At 39.6% G+C, this 16,571-nt stretch overlaps 2 protein-coding genes and 4 non-coding genes across 9 annotated transcripts; 1 reads left to right on the top strand and 5 right to left on the bottom strand.

Moving 5' to 3' along the window:
* The first annotated feature begins 7,016 nt into the window (after positions 1–7,016).
* LOC109146489 (heat shock protein 83) lies at positions 7,017–10,070 on the top strand. The gene is made up of 3 exons (XM_019294135.1): positions 7,017–7,548; positions 7,989–8,269; positions 8,371–10,070. The coding sequence occupies exons 1-3, from the start codon at positions 7,269–7,271 to the stop codon at positions 9,919–9,921; spliced, it is 2,112 nt and encodes a 703-aa protein (XP_019149680.1). The 5' UTR covers positions 7,017–7,268; the 3' UTR covers positions 9,922–10,070.
* A 481-nt stretch (positions 10,071–10,551) lies between these two features.
* LOC109146490 (protein REVEILLE 6-like) lies at positions 10,552–15,580 on the bottom strand. Of its 4 annotated transcripts, none has more exons than XM_019294137.1 (8): positions 15,206–15,580; positions 14,804–14,861; positions 14,529–14,652; positions 14,295–14,438; positions 14,084–14,197; positions 11,339–11,448; positions 10,967–11,026; positions 10,552–10,858 (listed from the first exon to the last, which is right to left on the bottom strand). In XM_019294137.1, the coding sequence occupies exons 1-8, from the start codon at positions 15,385–15,387 to the stop codon at positions 10,814–10,816; spliced, it is 837 nt and encodes a 278-aa protein (XP_019149682.1). In that variant the 5' UTR covers positions 15,388–15,580; the 3' UTR covers positions 10,552–10,813. The 4 variants fall into 4 exon arrangements, with proteins under 4 accessions (XP_019149682.1, XP_019149684.1, XP_019149683.1 ...); XM_019294139.1 differs by having other exon boundaries at positions 14,084–14,194; XM_019294138.1 differs by having other exon boundaries at positions 14,298–14,438; positions 15,206–15,576.
* TRNAQ-UUG lies at positions 12,370–12,441 on the bottom strand. Its single transcript has one exon. It is a non-coding gene; the product is annotated as a tRNA-Gln (tRNA).
* Positions 12,555–12,626, bottom strand: TRNAQ-UUG. Its single transcript has one exon. It is a non-coding gene; the product is annotated as a tRNA-Gln (tRNA).
* On the bottom strand, positions 12,924–12,995 carry TRNAQ-UUG. Its single transcript has one exon. It is a non-coding gene; the product is annotated as a tRNA-Gln (tRNA).
* Positions 13,109–13,180, bottom strand: TRNAQ-UUG. Its single transcript has one exon. It is a non-coding gene; the product is annotated as a tRNA-Gln (tRNA).
* Positions 15,581–16,571: the final 991 nt, after the last annotated feature.

Raw genomic sequence — 16,571 nt, 5'->3', positions numbered from 1 at the left:
AAAGCTGAGATATACGACCCCTGTTCGTCCAGGAGGATTGCCCCTACAGTGGCTTTATTCGTGGTATGGAAATACGCCGCATCAAAATAACATCTGTTCCGTATGCTTCCATGGGCTACAAGTGATGAGGTGGCCGTGTGACTTGCGACAGTGACGGCAGCAGGCTGGCCGTCCGTCCCTTGGAGATGTTCGGTGGTTGTCGTGGCAAATCCACGTCGAGCCGGTTGCGCTTGCGTGCGGTCCGGGTGTGCAAGTCGCCATGCCCGGATCGCTGTGGTTACAGTTGCAATTATCTTCCGTGGTCTAGGTAAGCATGCATCCCATACAGCCCCATTCCTCGCTCGCCATATATAATATAATAGGCCCACTGCATAAATAATTCCATCAACATCTAGAATATTTAATACTTCATTAAACCAAACATGGAAAATATATGTGACAGTATTGGGAATTGGAAGGTGAGATTGTGCCCAAATGTTCATTGTATAATCACATATGACCAAAGAGTGCATAGTATCCTCATGCATAATCCCACACATAGCACATGTTGGGTCAATTTTCACTCTCTTTATAATCAGGTTCCTTGTAGTGGGTAATATATTATTCAAGGCTCTCCATAAAAATGTTTTCCATCTTGGGGGTACTTTGAGCTTCCATAATTTGGGCCATTTATCAAACATCCCTGGTATTTGAACATAATTCCCCACTATTTGTCTGTAACCACTTTTAACCGAGTATTCACCTGTTATATCTCCATACCAATACCACATATCCTCATAATCCGGTGACACAGGTATTTTCAATATTTGTGTCACATCCTCCGGAATAAAAATATCAGTTAAAATGTCATGATCCCATGAACCCGTTTCCTGATCCATTAACCCCATAACAGTTGCCTGCGCCAAGTGTGGTGGTTTTTCAGTTATTATCTTCGCATTATTCTCATCCTGAAGCCATGGATGATCCCATATAAGAGTTGCCTTTCCATCCCCAATCCTGCGCCTAACTCCTCCACAAATTAGTTCCTGTGCAGCCATAATACTACGCCAGCAGAAACTTGGGTTATTCCCTATACAAGCATCAAAGAATGACCCTTTTGGATAGTACCTGGCTTTAAATATTATGGATACCAGCGATTCAGGTTTCGTGAGTAAACGCCAGGCCTGTTTCCCCAACATAGCTAAATTAAAGGCATGCAATTCCTTAAAACCCAATCCCCATATTTCTTAGGAATACATAATTTATCCCATGCCTTCCAATGGATGCCCTGGTCATCTTTAGATCTCCACTAGTAACGATTCATAGTTCTCTCAGTGCAAATATTCATAGGTAATAAAAAGACACTCATAGAAAAGGTGGGCATAGATTGTGCCACACTTTTCAATAAGAACTCCTTACCTGCCTGTGAAAGCAACTTCTTATTCCATGACCCAATTCGTTGTCTAATCTTGTCATCAATATATGAGAAAACTGCTCTCTTATTCCTGCCCACAAATGATGGAAGTCCTAAATACTTCCCAAAATTCAGAGCCTGCACCACTCCCAAGATACTGGCAACCTCCTCTCTGTCATCATCCCGCGTGTTCTTACTATAGTAAATACTTGATTTATAGTAATTCACTGCTTGCCCAGACATTTCCGCATACACCACTGCTTGCCCAGACATTTCCGCATACACCGATAAACACTGTTTTACCACACCAGCCTCCTGTGCAGTTGCTCTAAAAAATAGTAAACTGTCATCTGCAAAAAATAGGTGGGATACAGGGGGGGGCTCCCCTAGCTACTCTGCAACCATGTAGATCTCCCCTCGACTGTGCCTGTTGTAATAGCAATGAAAGTCCCTCAGCACAAATAATAAAGAGATAAGGTGACAGAGGATCACCCTGCCTCAATCCTCGAGTTGGACTGATCTGCTCACTCCGTGTCCCACCAACCTGTATACTATATGAGACTGCGGTTACACATAACATTATCAACTCCACCCACCTTTCATCAAAACCCAATGCTAGCATCATATTACGTAAGAAGGGCCATTCCATCCGATCATAGGCTTTCGCCATATCCAGTTTCAAAGCCCCCCATCCTGTGATTCCACATTGTTTTCTGTTCAAAAAATGACCAACCTCGGCAGCAATCAAAATATTATCTGTTATTAATCTGTCAGATATAAAAGCGCTTTGGGTGTCAGATATAATATCCCCCATAAGTGGTTTCATTCTGGCAGCTATAACCTTAGCCATAATCCTGTATATCACATTACTCAGCGCTATCGGTCTATAATCTGAGACCGCCTCAGGGGATTTCTTTTTGGGGATTAATATGATATTCGTATCATTTAGGCTAGCAGGAAACGAGCGAGTATTAAGACAATTCACAATATAGGTCGACACATCACCACCCACTACATCCCAAAAATGCTGGTAGAACCCCGGATTCATTCCATCCGGTCCTGGTGCTTTGTCAGAAAACATGGAAAATAGAGCACTCCTAACCTCACTAGCATCAAAGGGCCGCAAGAGCAACTCATTCTGTACCTGTGTTACACGAGAACCTATATTTCCAAAGAATTCCCCATTATCACTTGGAGAACCGGAGGTAAAGATATTCTTATAATAGTTGAATATAATATTCATCATGGCTTCACCCTCAACCCAATCCCCACTATCATTCATAATTTTAACAATAGTATTCTTTTTCTTGCGATGAGATGCATACCTGTGGTAATATTTCGTGTTAGCATCCACGTTCTTAAGCCAATGCTGTTTGGCTCTCTGCCTCCAGTATGTATCTTCCTGGGCTTCAATACGACTCAGGCACTCCTCTAATCGTTGGAACTCAGCTAATGAGACTGGGTCATTACACCCCCTCAGACGTAATTGCTCCTTCCGTAGGTTCCTCATTCGTTCACCAAACTTATGAAAACGCTCTCCTCCCCAGCGCGTTAAACGATTTCCACAAAGAGAGATACACTCCTGCAACCCCCTTCCTCCACCTTCATTCCATGTCTTCTCCACCACATCTCTACATCCTTCGTCATGCAGTCATGCCATCTCAAAACGAAACCCTCTTTTCAAACCACCCGTCCTTTCCCGAAGATTCAGAATCCCAAGGAAAAGAGCAGAATGATCCTACTGTCGGGTTAATATATTCTGCACACTAGCATCCGGCGCGTTCTCACGCCAACTCTGGTTAGCCAAAACTTTGTCTAACCTTTCCTCTATCCAATTCGGTGTGCCCTTCCGTTTTTCCCAAGTAAACGGATATCCCGTCATTGGCATCTGCTTTAAACCACACTCCTCTATAGTCTCACCAAACCCATGCAATAAACTCTCAGGATGAGGGTTTACACCTCGCTTCTCAGATTGAAATAGTAAGTCATTAAAGTCTCCAATCATCACCCATGGTAGATCTGATCTGCCAGCTAAAGTACGAATAAGGTCCCAAGAGTCTCTCCGTTAACCCCTCTGTGAAAAGCCATAAAAACCCGTCATTCTCTATTTTTCAAACCCCGGTATACTCACTTCAACATCCACATAGTTTGTGGAATAACTCATCAATCTTGCTGTATTATTCGCTCTCCACAATAGAGCCAAACCACCACTCAAACCAGAACTGTCAATACAAAAAGTCCATCAAAACCAAGTTTAACCCGAAGTCGTTCAGCATGATCTCGGCTAACCTTGGTTTCTATGAGAAATACAAAGTCGGGTTTCTTACAGGACACCATGTCCTCAATCTCGCGAACTGTCTGTGGATTACCCAAGCCACGACAGTTCCAACTTAAGGTACTCATTGGGACCAACGGACCTGTTCCACAGGTCCCGCCATCAACAAAGAATCAGAATCAACAACCATATTTCCATTCAAAGCACTCACCTCCCCGACATCCGTCCTTCGTCTTTTCGGATCCACTCGAACTCCCTCCCCCTCTCCAACAACTCCCTCACCGCCCATCCCACCCACACCCTCAATTCCCGACTCCATCCCAGATACCGCAGCCCTGCCAACCTCCACCCGAGACTGCCCATCCCCTCCAACCCCGACTCCCACTGCCAATCTCCCGCCCTCACCCCCATAGCCAATCTCACGCCGTCTCTCCTGCCCCAATTGAAACCATTTTCCCCCCAACAATTTCGTTGGACTAGAACCCCCCGCCCTCATTGACACGCCAAACGGGTATTGTTCCGGCTTCCACGACGAACGGCGAGCTTGCAAGCAAAACTTATCCGTGTGGCCCATTCTCCCACAAAAAAAAAAAAAAGCAAAACATGTGGAGGCGCTCATACTTAAAATTAATCCATGTCCACGATCCATCTCTTAGAATCATCTTCATACGCCGTTTTAAGGGATTCGAGACATCATGGGTGATTCTAATTCTGTAGAAGGAAGTCCATTGCCTCTAAAAATTTCGTTCATCATAACGTAAAAAGACCCCAACATAGCCCCCAATTCTCTCCAAAACCTTCACCGTGCGGTATCCCAGGGGGATATCCAAAACCTGAACCCATAAGTCCACAGAATTTAGACTAACCTGTAGTGGATCTTCACCATCGTTCAGGACTTGGCATAGTAGCGTCGCATTCTCAAACGCCCAAGGTCCCTCATCCATAACACGCCTCATGTCCGGTTCATTGAAGAAGGTGAACAAGAACAAATTGGGTTGCACATCCGTTATCTCAATACCCATGAGTGGTTTCCAAGCCGAAGCCATAACACGCTTCATCACCTCGGTTTTGAGGATTCGGTCCGTTAAAAAACGGCCAACAATGGTCCAAGTTTGCTTCGACGCCGGTAGGGTTTGGTCGCCGAGAACTTCATCTTCGAACCGGACTCCTTGTTCCTCTTCGTCTAGCGTGATGTCTGCAGTATGCGCTATTATCTCCTGCACGTCCATCGAAAACAGATCAAGCAGCTTCAATGGTGTTATTGTGCATGCACGTAGGCCGAACCCTAGATTGCAGGGGGGAAGTAGAAAACCCTAGGTCGCAGGGAGAGAAATTACTTGTAGATTAAAAATCATTGTCCCTAATTGATATAAGAATTCATGATAGGCAAAGTGTTGAGCATATAATTATTAATGTGCAATCCAACTATCAGCTTAGACTTTTAGTTGAGATAGAGCACACGCTTCAATTTGGTATCAGAGAGCTTAGACTTTTAGTTGAGATAGAGCACAATTACTTGATAGCATTAGCTAATTGTAGAAAAATATTTGGTAAATTAGCTGATAGTTGATTACATACAAAATGATTTTCTTTAAAAAACCGTTCAAAGTAGTTTTTTTGAATTTTAGTGTTTTGGAGCAATAAGCTATTACAAAAAGCTAATTAATCAAACACTAATATCAGTTATTTAACCAAGTCAAATAGCTAATAGTGGTTAAACACGTCAAAATTAACGGATAAGCTTCCTATTTTATCAAACATAGCCATTGTAATTTCATGGAGGTCTTAGAAGATTAGTTTATCTCATTATAGTCAATTTGATTTGTTTTATTATAATTTTTTTGTCACATGTCTAGAGACAAGTTAACACATTGTGATCGGTTTAGTTTACCGCATGATCTCTTGTCACATGTTGGGGGATAACTTAAATTGATTTACATCTTTGTGTGCACAATAGATTTGGTGGATTAGACGACATGTTCAGATGTTCTAGAGATTAGAGACTTTTGCTTAAACTTTTATCCATAGGATGAGATAGGTGGAAGTTAATTTGAGGGGATTGATGTGGAAGAAACGACATGATCGATGGTTAAGTTGGATATAAATATATATTATATTATAAAACAACAATAGGCAAAGTAGGTTGTGGGGAAGTAATCAGAGATGTCTTTGGCATTTGTAGTGTGCTTGATGCAAAATTATAAAGTATATATTTTTGAGGAGTTACAACTTGTTCAAACAAAGTGATGCAGGTTATGCCCATCCAATTTGATTGTGATGTCATTTTAGTGGTTGATAAAGGATGAAAAGATTGAAGTTCCAATATTAAATTTTTTAAAGGGCATAAACGAGTACTAGCACGAGGTTGAAAAGTTACAATTAAATATATTTATTGGGAGAAAAATATAACAACAAGATAAGTTAGCAAGGATGACTCCTAAATATGTTAGATGCTTAAGGACCTTGAGGTGAATTTGTCTCTGTTGTCTACGATTACCCCTCGTCTCAATATTGACAATAATTTCTTTCATAACATAAAAGCAAAATTTAGTTCAAACATTGATATTAAGAAATCGAGCATCACCTACCATCCATGAAACAAATATCTTTTGAAATTGGAGATAGCTCTAACTTGAGAATCTAGTTATATGCAAGGATTGAACCCTTAATCTTTCAATTAATCTAATATTATTGAAACCAACTATCCTAAATACACTTGACAAAACATTTTTGTATAATTATATATTTATTTAGATCATCATAAGTATTATATATATAATTGATTTATATTACATTTATTACAAGCATCAATACAATTAATTGTAACTTTATATAAATATCTGGACAAAAAGAAAAAGAGAAAACTAGATTCAAATAAAAAATATAAAAAGAAAATATAAGAATGTGTAAGATGCATGTAGTAATTTCATTTGATGTATTGGATTCAGTTAACAAGGATTGATTAAAGTTATTTACAATTTATTTTTTATAATATTAAATTTAAAATGAGTACATAAAATTTATATATTTAAAAACTACATTAAAAATAGTGTTTCGTATTAAATATAAAAAAAATTATATTCAAAATTTATATAAAAAATATTAATAAAAATATAATTTAATTAATAAATAATAAATAGTACAAATAAAATAGACAATCATAATTCTAATAGATTACATATAGGTACGCGGCGTACGCCGGCCCCAACAACATGAACATTCGAGATTTTCATAGAAGTATGATTTCCCGCACTAATTTATCATCAGCATTATTAAACGACATCGTTCCATAGGTGGATCCAATCAAACTTTAAAAATAACGGCGTGGAGAAGAAGTCGAGTGTCTGGAGGGTAGTAGAATACTCCAGAAGCTTGAGAAATCCAATATTTTTCGCCTTCAACTTTCCTTCGCCAATAGAAGGACCTAGAATACACTCGTTTTCCCTACTCGCGTATATAAACACACCACTCTTCGTTTCAATTAGAGTCATCAGGACAAAAGCGGTTATACGTCGTTCTCGATCTCTCTGCGCTTTCTTTCTTTGCGTTTCTAAGATCTTCCCCGCGAGCGTTCATAAAGGCTACAGAGTTCTGTGATCAATGGCGGATGTTCAGATGGCCGAGGCGGAGACCTTCGCATTCCAGGCGGAGATCAACCAGCTGCTCAGCTTGATCATCAACACGTTCTACAGCAACAAGGAGATTTTCCTCCGTGAGCTCATTAGCAACGCCTCTGACGCCTTGGATAAGATCCGGTTTGAGAGCTTGACTGACAAGAGCAAGCTCGATGCTCAGCCTGAGCTCTTCATTCGCCTTGTTCCTGACAAGACTAACAAGACTCTCTCCATTATTGATAGCGGTGTCGGCATGGCCAAAGCAGGTACCAGATTGCTTCCTTCTCGTATTTTTTTTTTCGTATATGATTACGTTTTTGTTGCTCTGTTTTGTTTATGGTAAATACTGTGGAATTGTGATGACTTTACATGTCTATAAATATGCTTCTGTTTAGCACATGTTGTCTCTAACAATAATGCCGATATCGCTGTTGAATTTTGATATACTGTTAATGTATTATGTATTTGCACTGATTTACGCACATAAACATATGATGTGACGTTACACATGAATAATGCTAGTGTTGTGGAGTTTTGATGATAATGCATATGCACTTACATGATCCCCATCTCTGCTATGGTACATTTAAGTGCTCTTCCTGTGAAGATATGTTAAAATTTATTGAGATGAATCTTGTGGGAAGCATATACTCTAGTGTACTTGGAACAGTCATAATGATTTGTTTTATGCTGTGGTCATGTACAGATTTGGTGAACAACTTGGGTACAATTGCGAGATCAGGAACCAAGGAATTTATGGAAGCATTGCAGGCTGGTGCCGATGTGAGCATGATCGGGCAATTTGGTGTGGGTTTCTACTCAGCATACCTTGTTGCAGAGAAGGTCATTGTGACCACCAAACACAATGATGACGAACAGTACATCTGGGAATCACAAGCTGGTGGTTCATTCACTGTCACTAGGGATGTGGATGGAGAGCAACTGGGCAGAGGAACCAAGATTACTCTCTTCCTCAAGGAAGACCAGGTAATTCTGGTTATGCAATTAAATTTAGCTATAATGTATATATATAGTTTGCTTTCTGATTGGCTAAAAATTGCTATGTATGTCTTTGAATATTGTGCCAGCTTGAATACTTGGAGGAAAGGAGAATCAAGGACCTTGTGAAGAAGCATTCTGAATTCATTAGCTACCCAATCTACCTCTGGACTGAGAAGACAACCGAGAAGGAAATCAGTGATGATGAGGATGATGAGCCCAAGAAGGAAGAGGAGGGTGACATTGAAGAGGTGGATGAGGACAAAGAGAAGGAGGGTAAGAAGAAGAAGAAGATCAAGGAGGTTTCTCATGAGTGGCAGCTCATTAACAAGCAAAAACCAATCTGGTTGCGCAAGCCTGAGGAGATCACCAAGGAGGAATATGCCTCTTTCTACAAGAGTTTAACCAATGATTGGGAGGATCATCTTGCTGTCAAGCACTTCTCTGTTGAGGGTCAGCTTGAATTCAAGGCCATCCTATTTGTTCCAAAGAGGGCACCATTTGATCTTTTTGACACCCGCAAGAAGATGAACAACATTAAGCTGTATGTCAGGAGGGTCTTTATCATGGACAATTGTGAGGAACTCATCCCTGAGTACCTAGGATTTGTGAAGGGTGTTGTTGACTCTGATGATTTGCCCCTCAACATTTCTCGTGAGATGTTGCAACAGAATAAGATCCTCAAGGTGATCAGGAAGAACCTTGTCAAGAAATGCATTGAGATGTTCAATGAGATTGCTGAGAACAAGGATGACTACAACAAGTTCTATGAAGCATTCTCAAAGAATTTGAAGCTAGGAATTCATGAAGACAGCCAGAACAGGGCAAAATTGGCAGACTTGCTGCGTTACTACTCCACTAAGAGTGGTGATGAGTTGACAAGCCTAAAGGACTATGTCACTAGGATGAAAGAGGGTCAAAAAGACATCTACTACATCACTGGTGAGAGCAAAAAAGCTGTTGAAAATTCACCATTCCTGGAGCGCCTCAAGAAGAAGGGTTATGAAGTACTGTTTATGGTTGATGCCATTGACGAGTATGCTGTAGGCCAATTGAAGGAGTATGATGGTAAGAAACTGGTGTCAGCCACCAAGGAAGGGCTGAAACTTGAAGACGATGATGAAGAAGAGAAGAAGAAGCGGGAGGAGAAGAAGAAATCTTTTGAGAACCTTTGCAAGATCATCAAAGATATTCTGGGTGACAAAGTCGAGAAGGTGGTTGTCTCTGACAGGATTGTTGATTCACCCTGCTGCTTGGTGACTGGTGAGTATGGATGGACAGCAAATATGGAAAGGATCATGAAGGCTCAGGCCCTAAGGGACAGCAGCATGAGCTCTTACATGTCTAGCAAGAAAACCATGGAAATTAACCCTGACAATGGAATCATGGAGGAGCTTAGAAAGAGAGCAGAGGCTGATAAGAATGACAAATCAGTGAAGGACCTTGTGTTGCTGTTGTTTGAGACTGCACTCCTTACATCCGGTTTCAGTCTTGATGATCCCAACACTTTTGGAGCAAGAATTCACAGGATGCTGAAGTTGGGTCTCAGCATTGATGAGGAGGAAGCTGGTGATGATGCTGACATGCCTGCATTGGAGGAAGAAGCTGGTGAGGAAAGCAAGATGGAAGAAGTGGACTAAGGGACATATCTTATTTCTTCATTTGTAACAAAAGCTATATTGAGTCAATGAGTCCTTTTCCTTAGTGTCTTCTGGCTGTGTTATGTATGAATTTTCATTGCAGTCATTGTATGTGTTCGGGAAGTGCAATACAGTTGCGTTTTGGATTTTCCTTCTTTTTTTTTTTTTTTGCTGAAAAAGCCTTCATCTCTCTTTTCCAACTGAAATTTATTTGAAGAGTAAGGTCTTGACGGCAAATTATAGCATGGAACATGGTCTATTTTATATTGTAGACTCTAGTATAAAAATTAACCTTCAAATTTTGTTGCATTGTAGACTCAGGTTTAAAAATAACCTTCAAATTTTGTATTTATAGTTAATATATTTTATAGCAGTTGATAATTTCTGTATTTGTAACTATTATGTGTAAACAATTATTAAGTTATTTATTTACATGTATAGAAATTATTAATTGTGTAGATACATATAAATATTTTAAATACATAAATCCCTGTTATGGGCAAAAACCGATGGTTCTATGGATCAAGATTTATATTGCATTGTGAAATCCTGGTCTATGGTATAACAATTGGCTTTTGCCCATATGTTACGGGGCTAAGCCAAAGATTTGGTTTGAATGCAATTTCTCAATGAAAGTTGAATGCAAATAGTAGCACTAAATTAGTGTGAGGGCTCTAAAATGGAGACTGCACAAGCGTCAACACTAAAATTTACATGAATCAGGCTTTACATCTACATATTCCTGCAAAATATATTTTTCCTGTGTTTTACAGTATATACACAAGTACAGTAATTAACTGCAAAGGTTAATAGAAAATAGTGTTAGCAATCCAGTAATCCTAGATGCAGGAAATATGACCACTAAGATTGATTTTCACGAGTTTTATCACCGTTACACCTCTTTGCCATCTACTTCATAAGATGAAAGCAGCTTCTTCTGCATAAATAGTGCGAGAAAATTACTACAAAAATTTTGAAATAGGAAAGTGAGGGGGTTAAAGAGTGTGTATACATAACAATCGAATATACTGTACTTGTCACTTACATGATTCTCAAAATCAGGGTTCATGAGATTGATGGTTAGATTTCTCATTAGTAAGAGCACCTGAAAAGGACCAAACATAAAAGGACATGAGCAACGTCCCGAAACATTTTATGTGAATATTTACTGCTGATGGAAGTAGACAGATGAAACGAGAAAAGGATTGGGGTTGGGGGTGGAGGGAAGGAGGGACTGGGACTGGGCCAGACACATGCCTATGCACTTGTAAATCATTTTACTCAACACTCCAAAAACATTAATTTGCTATCCTAAAGTAGCATTTTGACCCGAAAGAGTGAAAACCCATATACTAAGAGGTTCTCATTAGATCTATCGTGTGCAAAAGAATATTGAAGCCAAAGCGATAGCACATACTGTTTCAACATCAATGCGGTCCATTTTCTTTAGTTTCTGCAAGTGACCAGACACGTTTGGGTCAAAAATACTGCCTATGAAATTGTATACTTCATTGAAGTCCGGCAAAACTGCATTAAAACCAAAATAACACAACGGATTAGCAGTGAATAATTATAATTATTGTACTGTGCTTAATATAGAAATGCCACTTAGAGAGGGAAAGCTGAGCTAATAAATTTAAAATTTCAATTAAAGAACTCATGACACCCCAAGACTTGAACCAATAAAAACGTATTTAATAGTCTTTCCTCCGGCTTGTTAGGTTCTCTCATATATGGTAATCCAAACTCTTTCAAGAAAACACATACTAACTTCTCAATTTCACAATCAATCATCTTGAAAGAGATGGCTTAAATAGTTTATAGTGGTCATGTACCAGAGTAGAATTCCGGAAATACAACTTATAGTTTAGAATTCTTGCAAACAATACAATTTCCGGACTCGTTGATTGTAGGCATTTAATCCAGACGAAAATTTACCATTAGGACAATTAGTTGACCGTTTAAATGAGGGGTATTTGTGTCAAATGGACGGACAATTAGTTGACCGTCTAAATGAGGGGTATTTGTGTCAAATGGACGTACTTCGGGGCCGTAAACTCCATCCAGAACATTCAGTATATAAATTGTGTATCTTTAGACTCGGATTCACCTTGCAAGGTGGACCCGAGTCCTCAAGAAATTGGAGTACAAATCGAAATTGTGTATCTTTAGACTCGGATTCACCTTGCAAGGTGGACCCGAGTCCTCAAGAAATTGGAGTACAAATCGAACGGTTAACAAAGCAAGATTTGCTCAACAAGGACTCGGATTCACCTTGCAAGGTAGGTGGACCCAAGTCCTCAAGAAATTGATGTACGAATCGAACTGTTAACAAAGCAAGATTTGCTCAACAAGGACTCATATTCACCTTGCAAGGTGGACCCAAGTCCTCAAGATATTGATGTACGAATCGAACTGTTAACAAAGCAAGATTTGCTCAACAAGTAAAGGTCCCACCGGGAGTCGAACCCAGGTCACTGGATTCAAAGTCCAGAGTGCTAACCACTACACCATGGAACCCTTAACAATGGGGTTTGATGTACGGATCAAACTGTGTTCGACAACACCAATGTTGTTTGCCACCCAGGTTTGAGAATGTCTGCAAGACAAGCAGAGATTTGTTCAAAAAGCAAAGGTCCCACCGGGAGTTGAACCCAGGTCGCTGGATTCAAAGTCCAGAGTGCTAACCACTACACCATGGAACCCTCAATAATGGGGTTGTGGGATTTTACTTAATCGAGAGGAAAAAGATTGTGTTTTACCAATATTGCCACCCTCGATTCTCGAGTAAGTTCCAGAAGTTGGATAATAAGACGCAGGTTCTTGTCTTTCTTCTTCCATTTCCAGATTGCACTTCGGGGCAGTAAACTCCATCCAAAACATTCAGTGTATCTTTAGACTAGGGTAATCAAGGACGCACTTCAACTGGCCACAGTAAACTCCATCCAGAACATTCAGTGTATCTTTAGACACTGTTTTCCACCAATGTTGTTTGCAAGCAAAGGTCCCACCGGGAGTCGAACCCAGGTCACTGGATTCAAAGTCCAGAGTGCTAACCACTACACCATGGAACCCTTAACAATGGGGTTTGATGTACGGATCAAACTGTGTTCGACAACAGCAATGTTGTTTGCCACCCAGGTTTGAGAATGTCTGCAAGACAAGCAGAGATTTGTTCAAAAAGCAAAGGTCCCACCAGGAGTCGAACCCAGGTCGCTGGATTCAAAGTCCAGAGTGCTAACCACTACACCATGGAACCCTCAATAATGGGGTTGTGAGATTTTACTTAATCGTGAGGAAAAAGATTGTCTTTTACCAATATTGCCACCCTCGATTCTCGAGTAAGTTCCAGAAGTTGGATAATAAGACTCAGGTTCTTGTCTTTCTTCTTCCATTTCCAGATTTACACTTGTCCACTTCACGGCTGCAGTAAACTCCATCCAGAACATTCAGTGTATCTTTAGACTACGGTAATCAAGGACGCACACTCCTCTATTATGTGGTTAGTTGACCGTGAAGTGCGTCCTTGATTACCCTCATTTAAACGGTCAACTAACCACATAATAGAGGAGTGCGTCCTTGATTATTTGACACAAATACCCCTCATTTAAACGGTCAACTAACCACATAATAGAGGAGTTTTCTGCGGCCCCGAAGTGCGTCCTTGATTATTTGACACAAATACCCCTCATTTAAACGGTCAACTAACCACATAATAGACAGAGGACTAAAATTGTCCTGGTCACAATAAGTCTGACAACTATAAGTCTAGGATAAAAAATGTCTTTTACTCTCTTCGTCTGGATCAAATGCCTGTTGCTATCTTTTACTCATTTATTAGATCGAGCTGAGTTATGGAGAAATTACAATCCTACAATCAACGAGTCCTTCCTCCTTATCCGGAAATTGTACTAACACATTGAGAACAAGTAAATCAAAGGTTTAATTCATACAAGTAAAATATTCAGTTAAGTCCTGATTTTGGGAACAACAGTTTGGCTTCGAAGTCATAGGATTAGAGTTGACAAAGCTTGCACTATGAACATCTAGATTAGTCAATAGTATAAGAAGCGAAATCACTTTACTGCAATTAGCTAGAGTATTGTATTCGTACGACTTGGAACTCAAAAAGTGAGTGATATATGCAAGTAATATGACTCACCTCTCAATGAATTTCCATGAGCCCGCTTATTTGTCAGTTCAGCTGAACTGTTCTTGTTACTACTCCAACAGTGGGTATCAGTAAGAGGTCTGTCTGTTGATTCCAAATCGCCTACTAGATTAAAATCAACAAACAGCTACTTCAGTGCAAAGTCCAAATAAACCAACAGAAGTTAGATGATAGTTTCAACCTCCTATTACACAACACAAACTACCTGCTTGCATAGAGTTATCCGTCCGTGATGGCAAAGATGCAGATGTGGCACGGATTATGGGCAAGAAAACCGAATTCCTTGCCATTTCAGCATCAGGTAGTGCTGCTGGACCTTGAACAGAAGTTGGCACTTGAGAGGCACCTGAAGCTCGCCAATTATAACACAAGTAATAAGAACCATTTCCGAGTTATACCTATGAAAATCCAACCACCAAAGTTTTAATATGTATACCACTTTTCGAGGCTTTCTGAGGATACGGATGAGCAGCTTTCCTTTTTGGCCGTGGCGGAGGTAGATGTTCATTAGTGCCACTCTTTTGTACTTTCTGAAAGTATTTTTGAGCATGACTACGTATCTGCAAAAAACATCCAAAAACTCATAAGTCACAACCAGTTAGCTATGGCTAAACATGGCAGATGATTCATACAAATAGTGAATAAGTAAATAAATAACTAAAATGCAACCAGTTTCTATGAAAAGTTAACTAACAGAAGGTTAGGTAATACCTGAATCACTGTCTTCGAAGCAACAAACGCCTCTATTTTCTTCCAATCCCGATCAAAGCTGCAAGTAGTGATTGAAGTAATTACTGAATCCATTTCAATTCAAGGTAAATTTATCATAAAGAAGAAACTATTTCACATTGCAATTTGTTCTTCAAAAGTGCTTTAAGGAAGTAGGGAGCATATAACATATTTGAGCTATTCTATTCTAATCAGACCATCAAACACAGATTCTTTACTATCCATTGCAAAATAGGAGACGAATAGTTAAGCTTTTTTTTCGAAATTAGACCGACAACGCATTCAAATTCACCAAATAGTCACATTACGGCAGTCATGGACTCCAAATCATAACCCTAATTCGGAGAACTAAGGAGCAGACAATTCACTAAATTATAAACTCACAGCTGGAGTGCTTCGAGGAACTTGTCGTGCTCGGGTTCCGTCCAGCTCTCACGGGACTTGGAAATGGTGTAGGGTTTCCGGACCTTTTTCGTCGGGTCGTCGTCGGACAACGACGGCGCGTTGGAATTGGCGGCAACGGCGGGTGTTTGTTTGGAGAATGAGCCAGTGTTCTGGAGGGCCATGATTGCCAGTATGGTCTGATTAGAGAGTTTCGGGTCGGTTTTGGGTACAGAGAAACCGTGAGTTAGGTTTTCGTTAAGTATTGCGGTGTTCTTTAGGGCGTGCTTCGGGTTGTGCTCGGTTGTGGCCAAGGCGTAAACCACCGTGCCCACCGGACGGGATAAGAATAAGAGACAATAGGCCAATTTGGCAATAGGGTCCACATAATTCGGTTCAAAAATTAGTTAACCAACTATTTCATTGTTACACCGTGTTAACTAACCATATATGTCCGCATAGTCTGAATAACTAACCACAACCGTTAATCCAAATATCACCTACTTATAGTGTAACAATGATCTAAACGATTTCATCCTCACAAATATTCTGTCAGGTTGGAGCTTGGGGTCTTTAGAGTTAGGGTTCAACCTTCTTGAAAGAATGATCTAAACAATTTGAGTTTTGTATAAACAGATCATCAAACATATGTGTTTTTACTTACTATTTATCGTATTTTATTAATTGTACTAGTTTATTATTGTATTTGACTGAAGTTTACCAATACTAATTTCATTAATTGTACTAGTTTTTTGAGTTAATTACCAATTTGATCCCTTGACTATGAAAATTTCACCAATATGATCATCGACTTTCAAAAGTCCTCAATTTAGTCCCTGACTATATTTTTTTTACCCGAAATGGTCATAACTGTTAAACGTCTGTTAACTCGGGGTCAAATTGATAATTTCGTTATTGTCAAGAGACCATTTCAGTAATTAACTTTTGAAGAAAATGGTGCATTTTATGATCGAAATGGTCCATTGACTATAGCAAAATTACCAATTTGATCCCGAGATAACGGATGTTTAACGATTAGGACCATTTCGCGTAAAAAAACATAGTCAGGGGTTAAATTGATGAATTTTGAAAGTCGAGGATCAGATTAGTGAAATCCTCATAATTGAGGGAACAAATCAGTAATTAACTCATAGTTTATTGCTATATTTGAGAGTAATTTAATAATCATATACCGTTAACAAAAAAAAAAAAAAAAAAAAACTAAAAATTTCGACGAATTCAGCTCAATGGTTCAGTAGACAGTATTTGAAAAAAAGATAATAAAATTCAAACTTTGACAGTAACAATGTGAATAGTATGTAGTAGGCAAATTTCTAATAAATGCGTAGTGACATTTGATCATGTCTGT

Source organism: Ipomoea nil, unplaced genomic scaffold (genome assembly GCF_001879475.1).
Source record: "Ipomoea nil cultivar Tokyo-kokei standard unplaced genomic scaffold, Asagao_1.1 scaffold1932, whole genome shotgun sequence".
Taxonomy (NCBI): Eukaryota; Viridiplantae; Streptophyta; class Magnoliopsida; order Solanales; family Convolvulaceae; genus Ipomoea; species Ipomoea nil.
Note: the sequence above shows the minus strand (reverse complement) of the source record. Positions and strands in the feature narration are given on the sequence as shown.

Coding starts and splice junctions, on each gene's coding strand:
- LOC109146489 (XM_019294135.1), top strand. CDS start 7,269: ATGGCGGATGTTCAGATGGCCGAGGCGGAGACCTTCGCATTCCAGGCG. Junction 7,549..7,988: donor TGTCGGCATGGCCAAAGCAG/GTACCAGATTGC, acceptor GGTCATGTACAG/ATTTGGTGAACAACTTGGGT. Junction 8,270..8,370: donor TCTTCCTCAAGGAAGACCAG/GTAATTCTGGTT, acceptor ATATTGTGCCAG/CTTGAATACTTGGAGGAAAG.
- LOC109146490 (XM_019294137.1), bottom strand. CDS start 15,387: ATGGCCCTCCAGAACACTGGCTCATTCTCCAAACAAACACCCGCCGTT. Junction 14,862..15,205: donor TTCCTCGAAGCACTCCAGCT/GTGAGTTTATAA, acceptor CACTACTTGCAG/CTTTGATCGGGATTGGAAGA. Junction 11,449..14,083: donor TCATGGAAATTCATTGAGAG/GTGAGTCATATT, acceptor GTTTTAATGCAG/TTTTGCCGGACTTCAATGAA.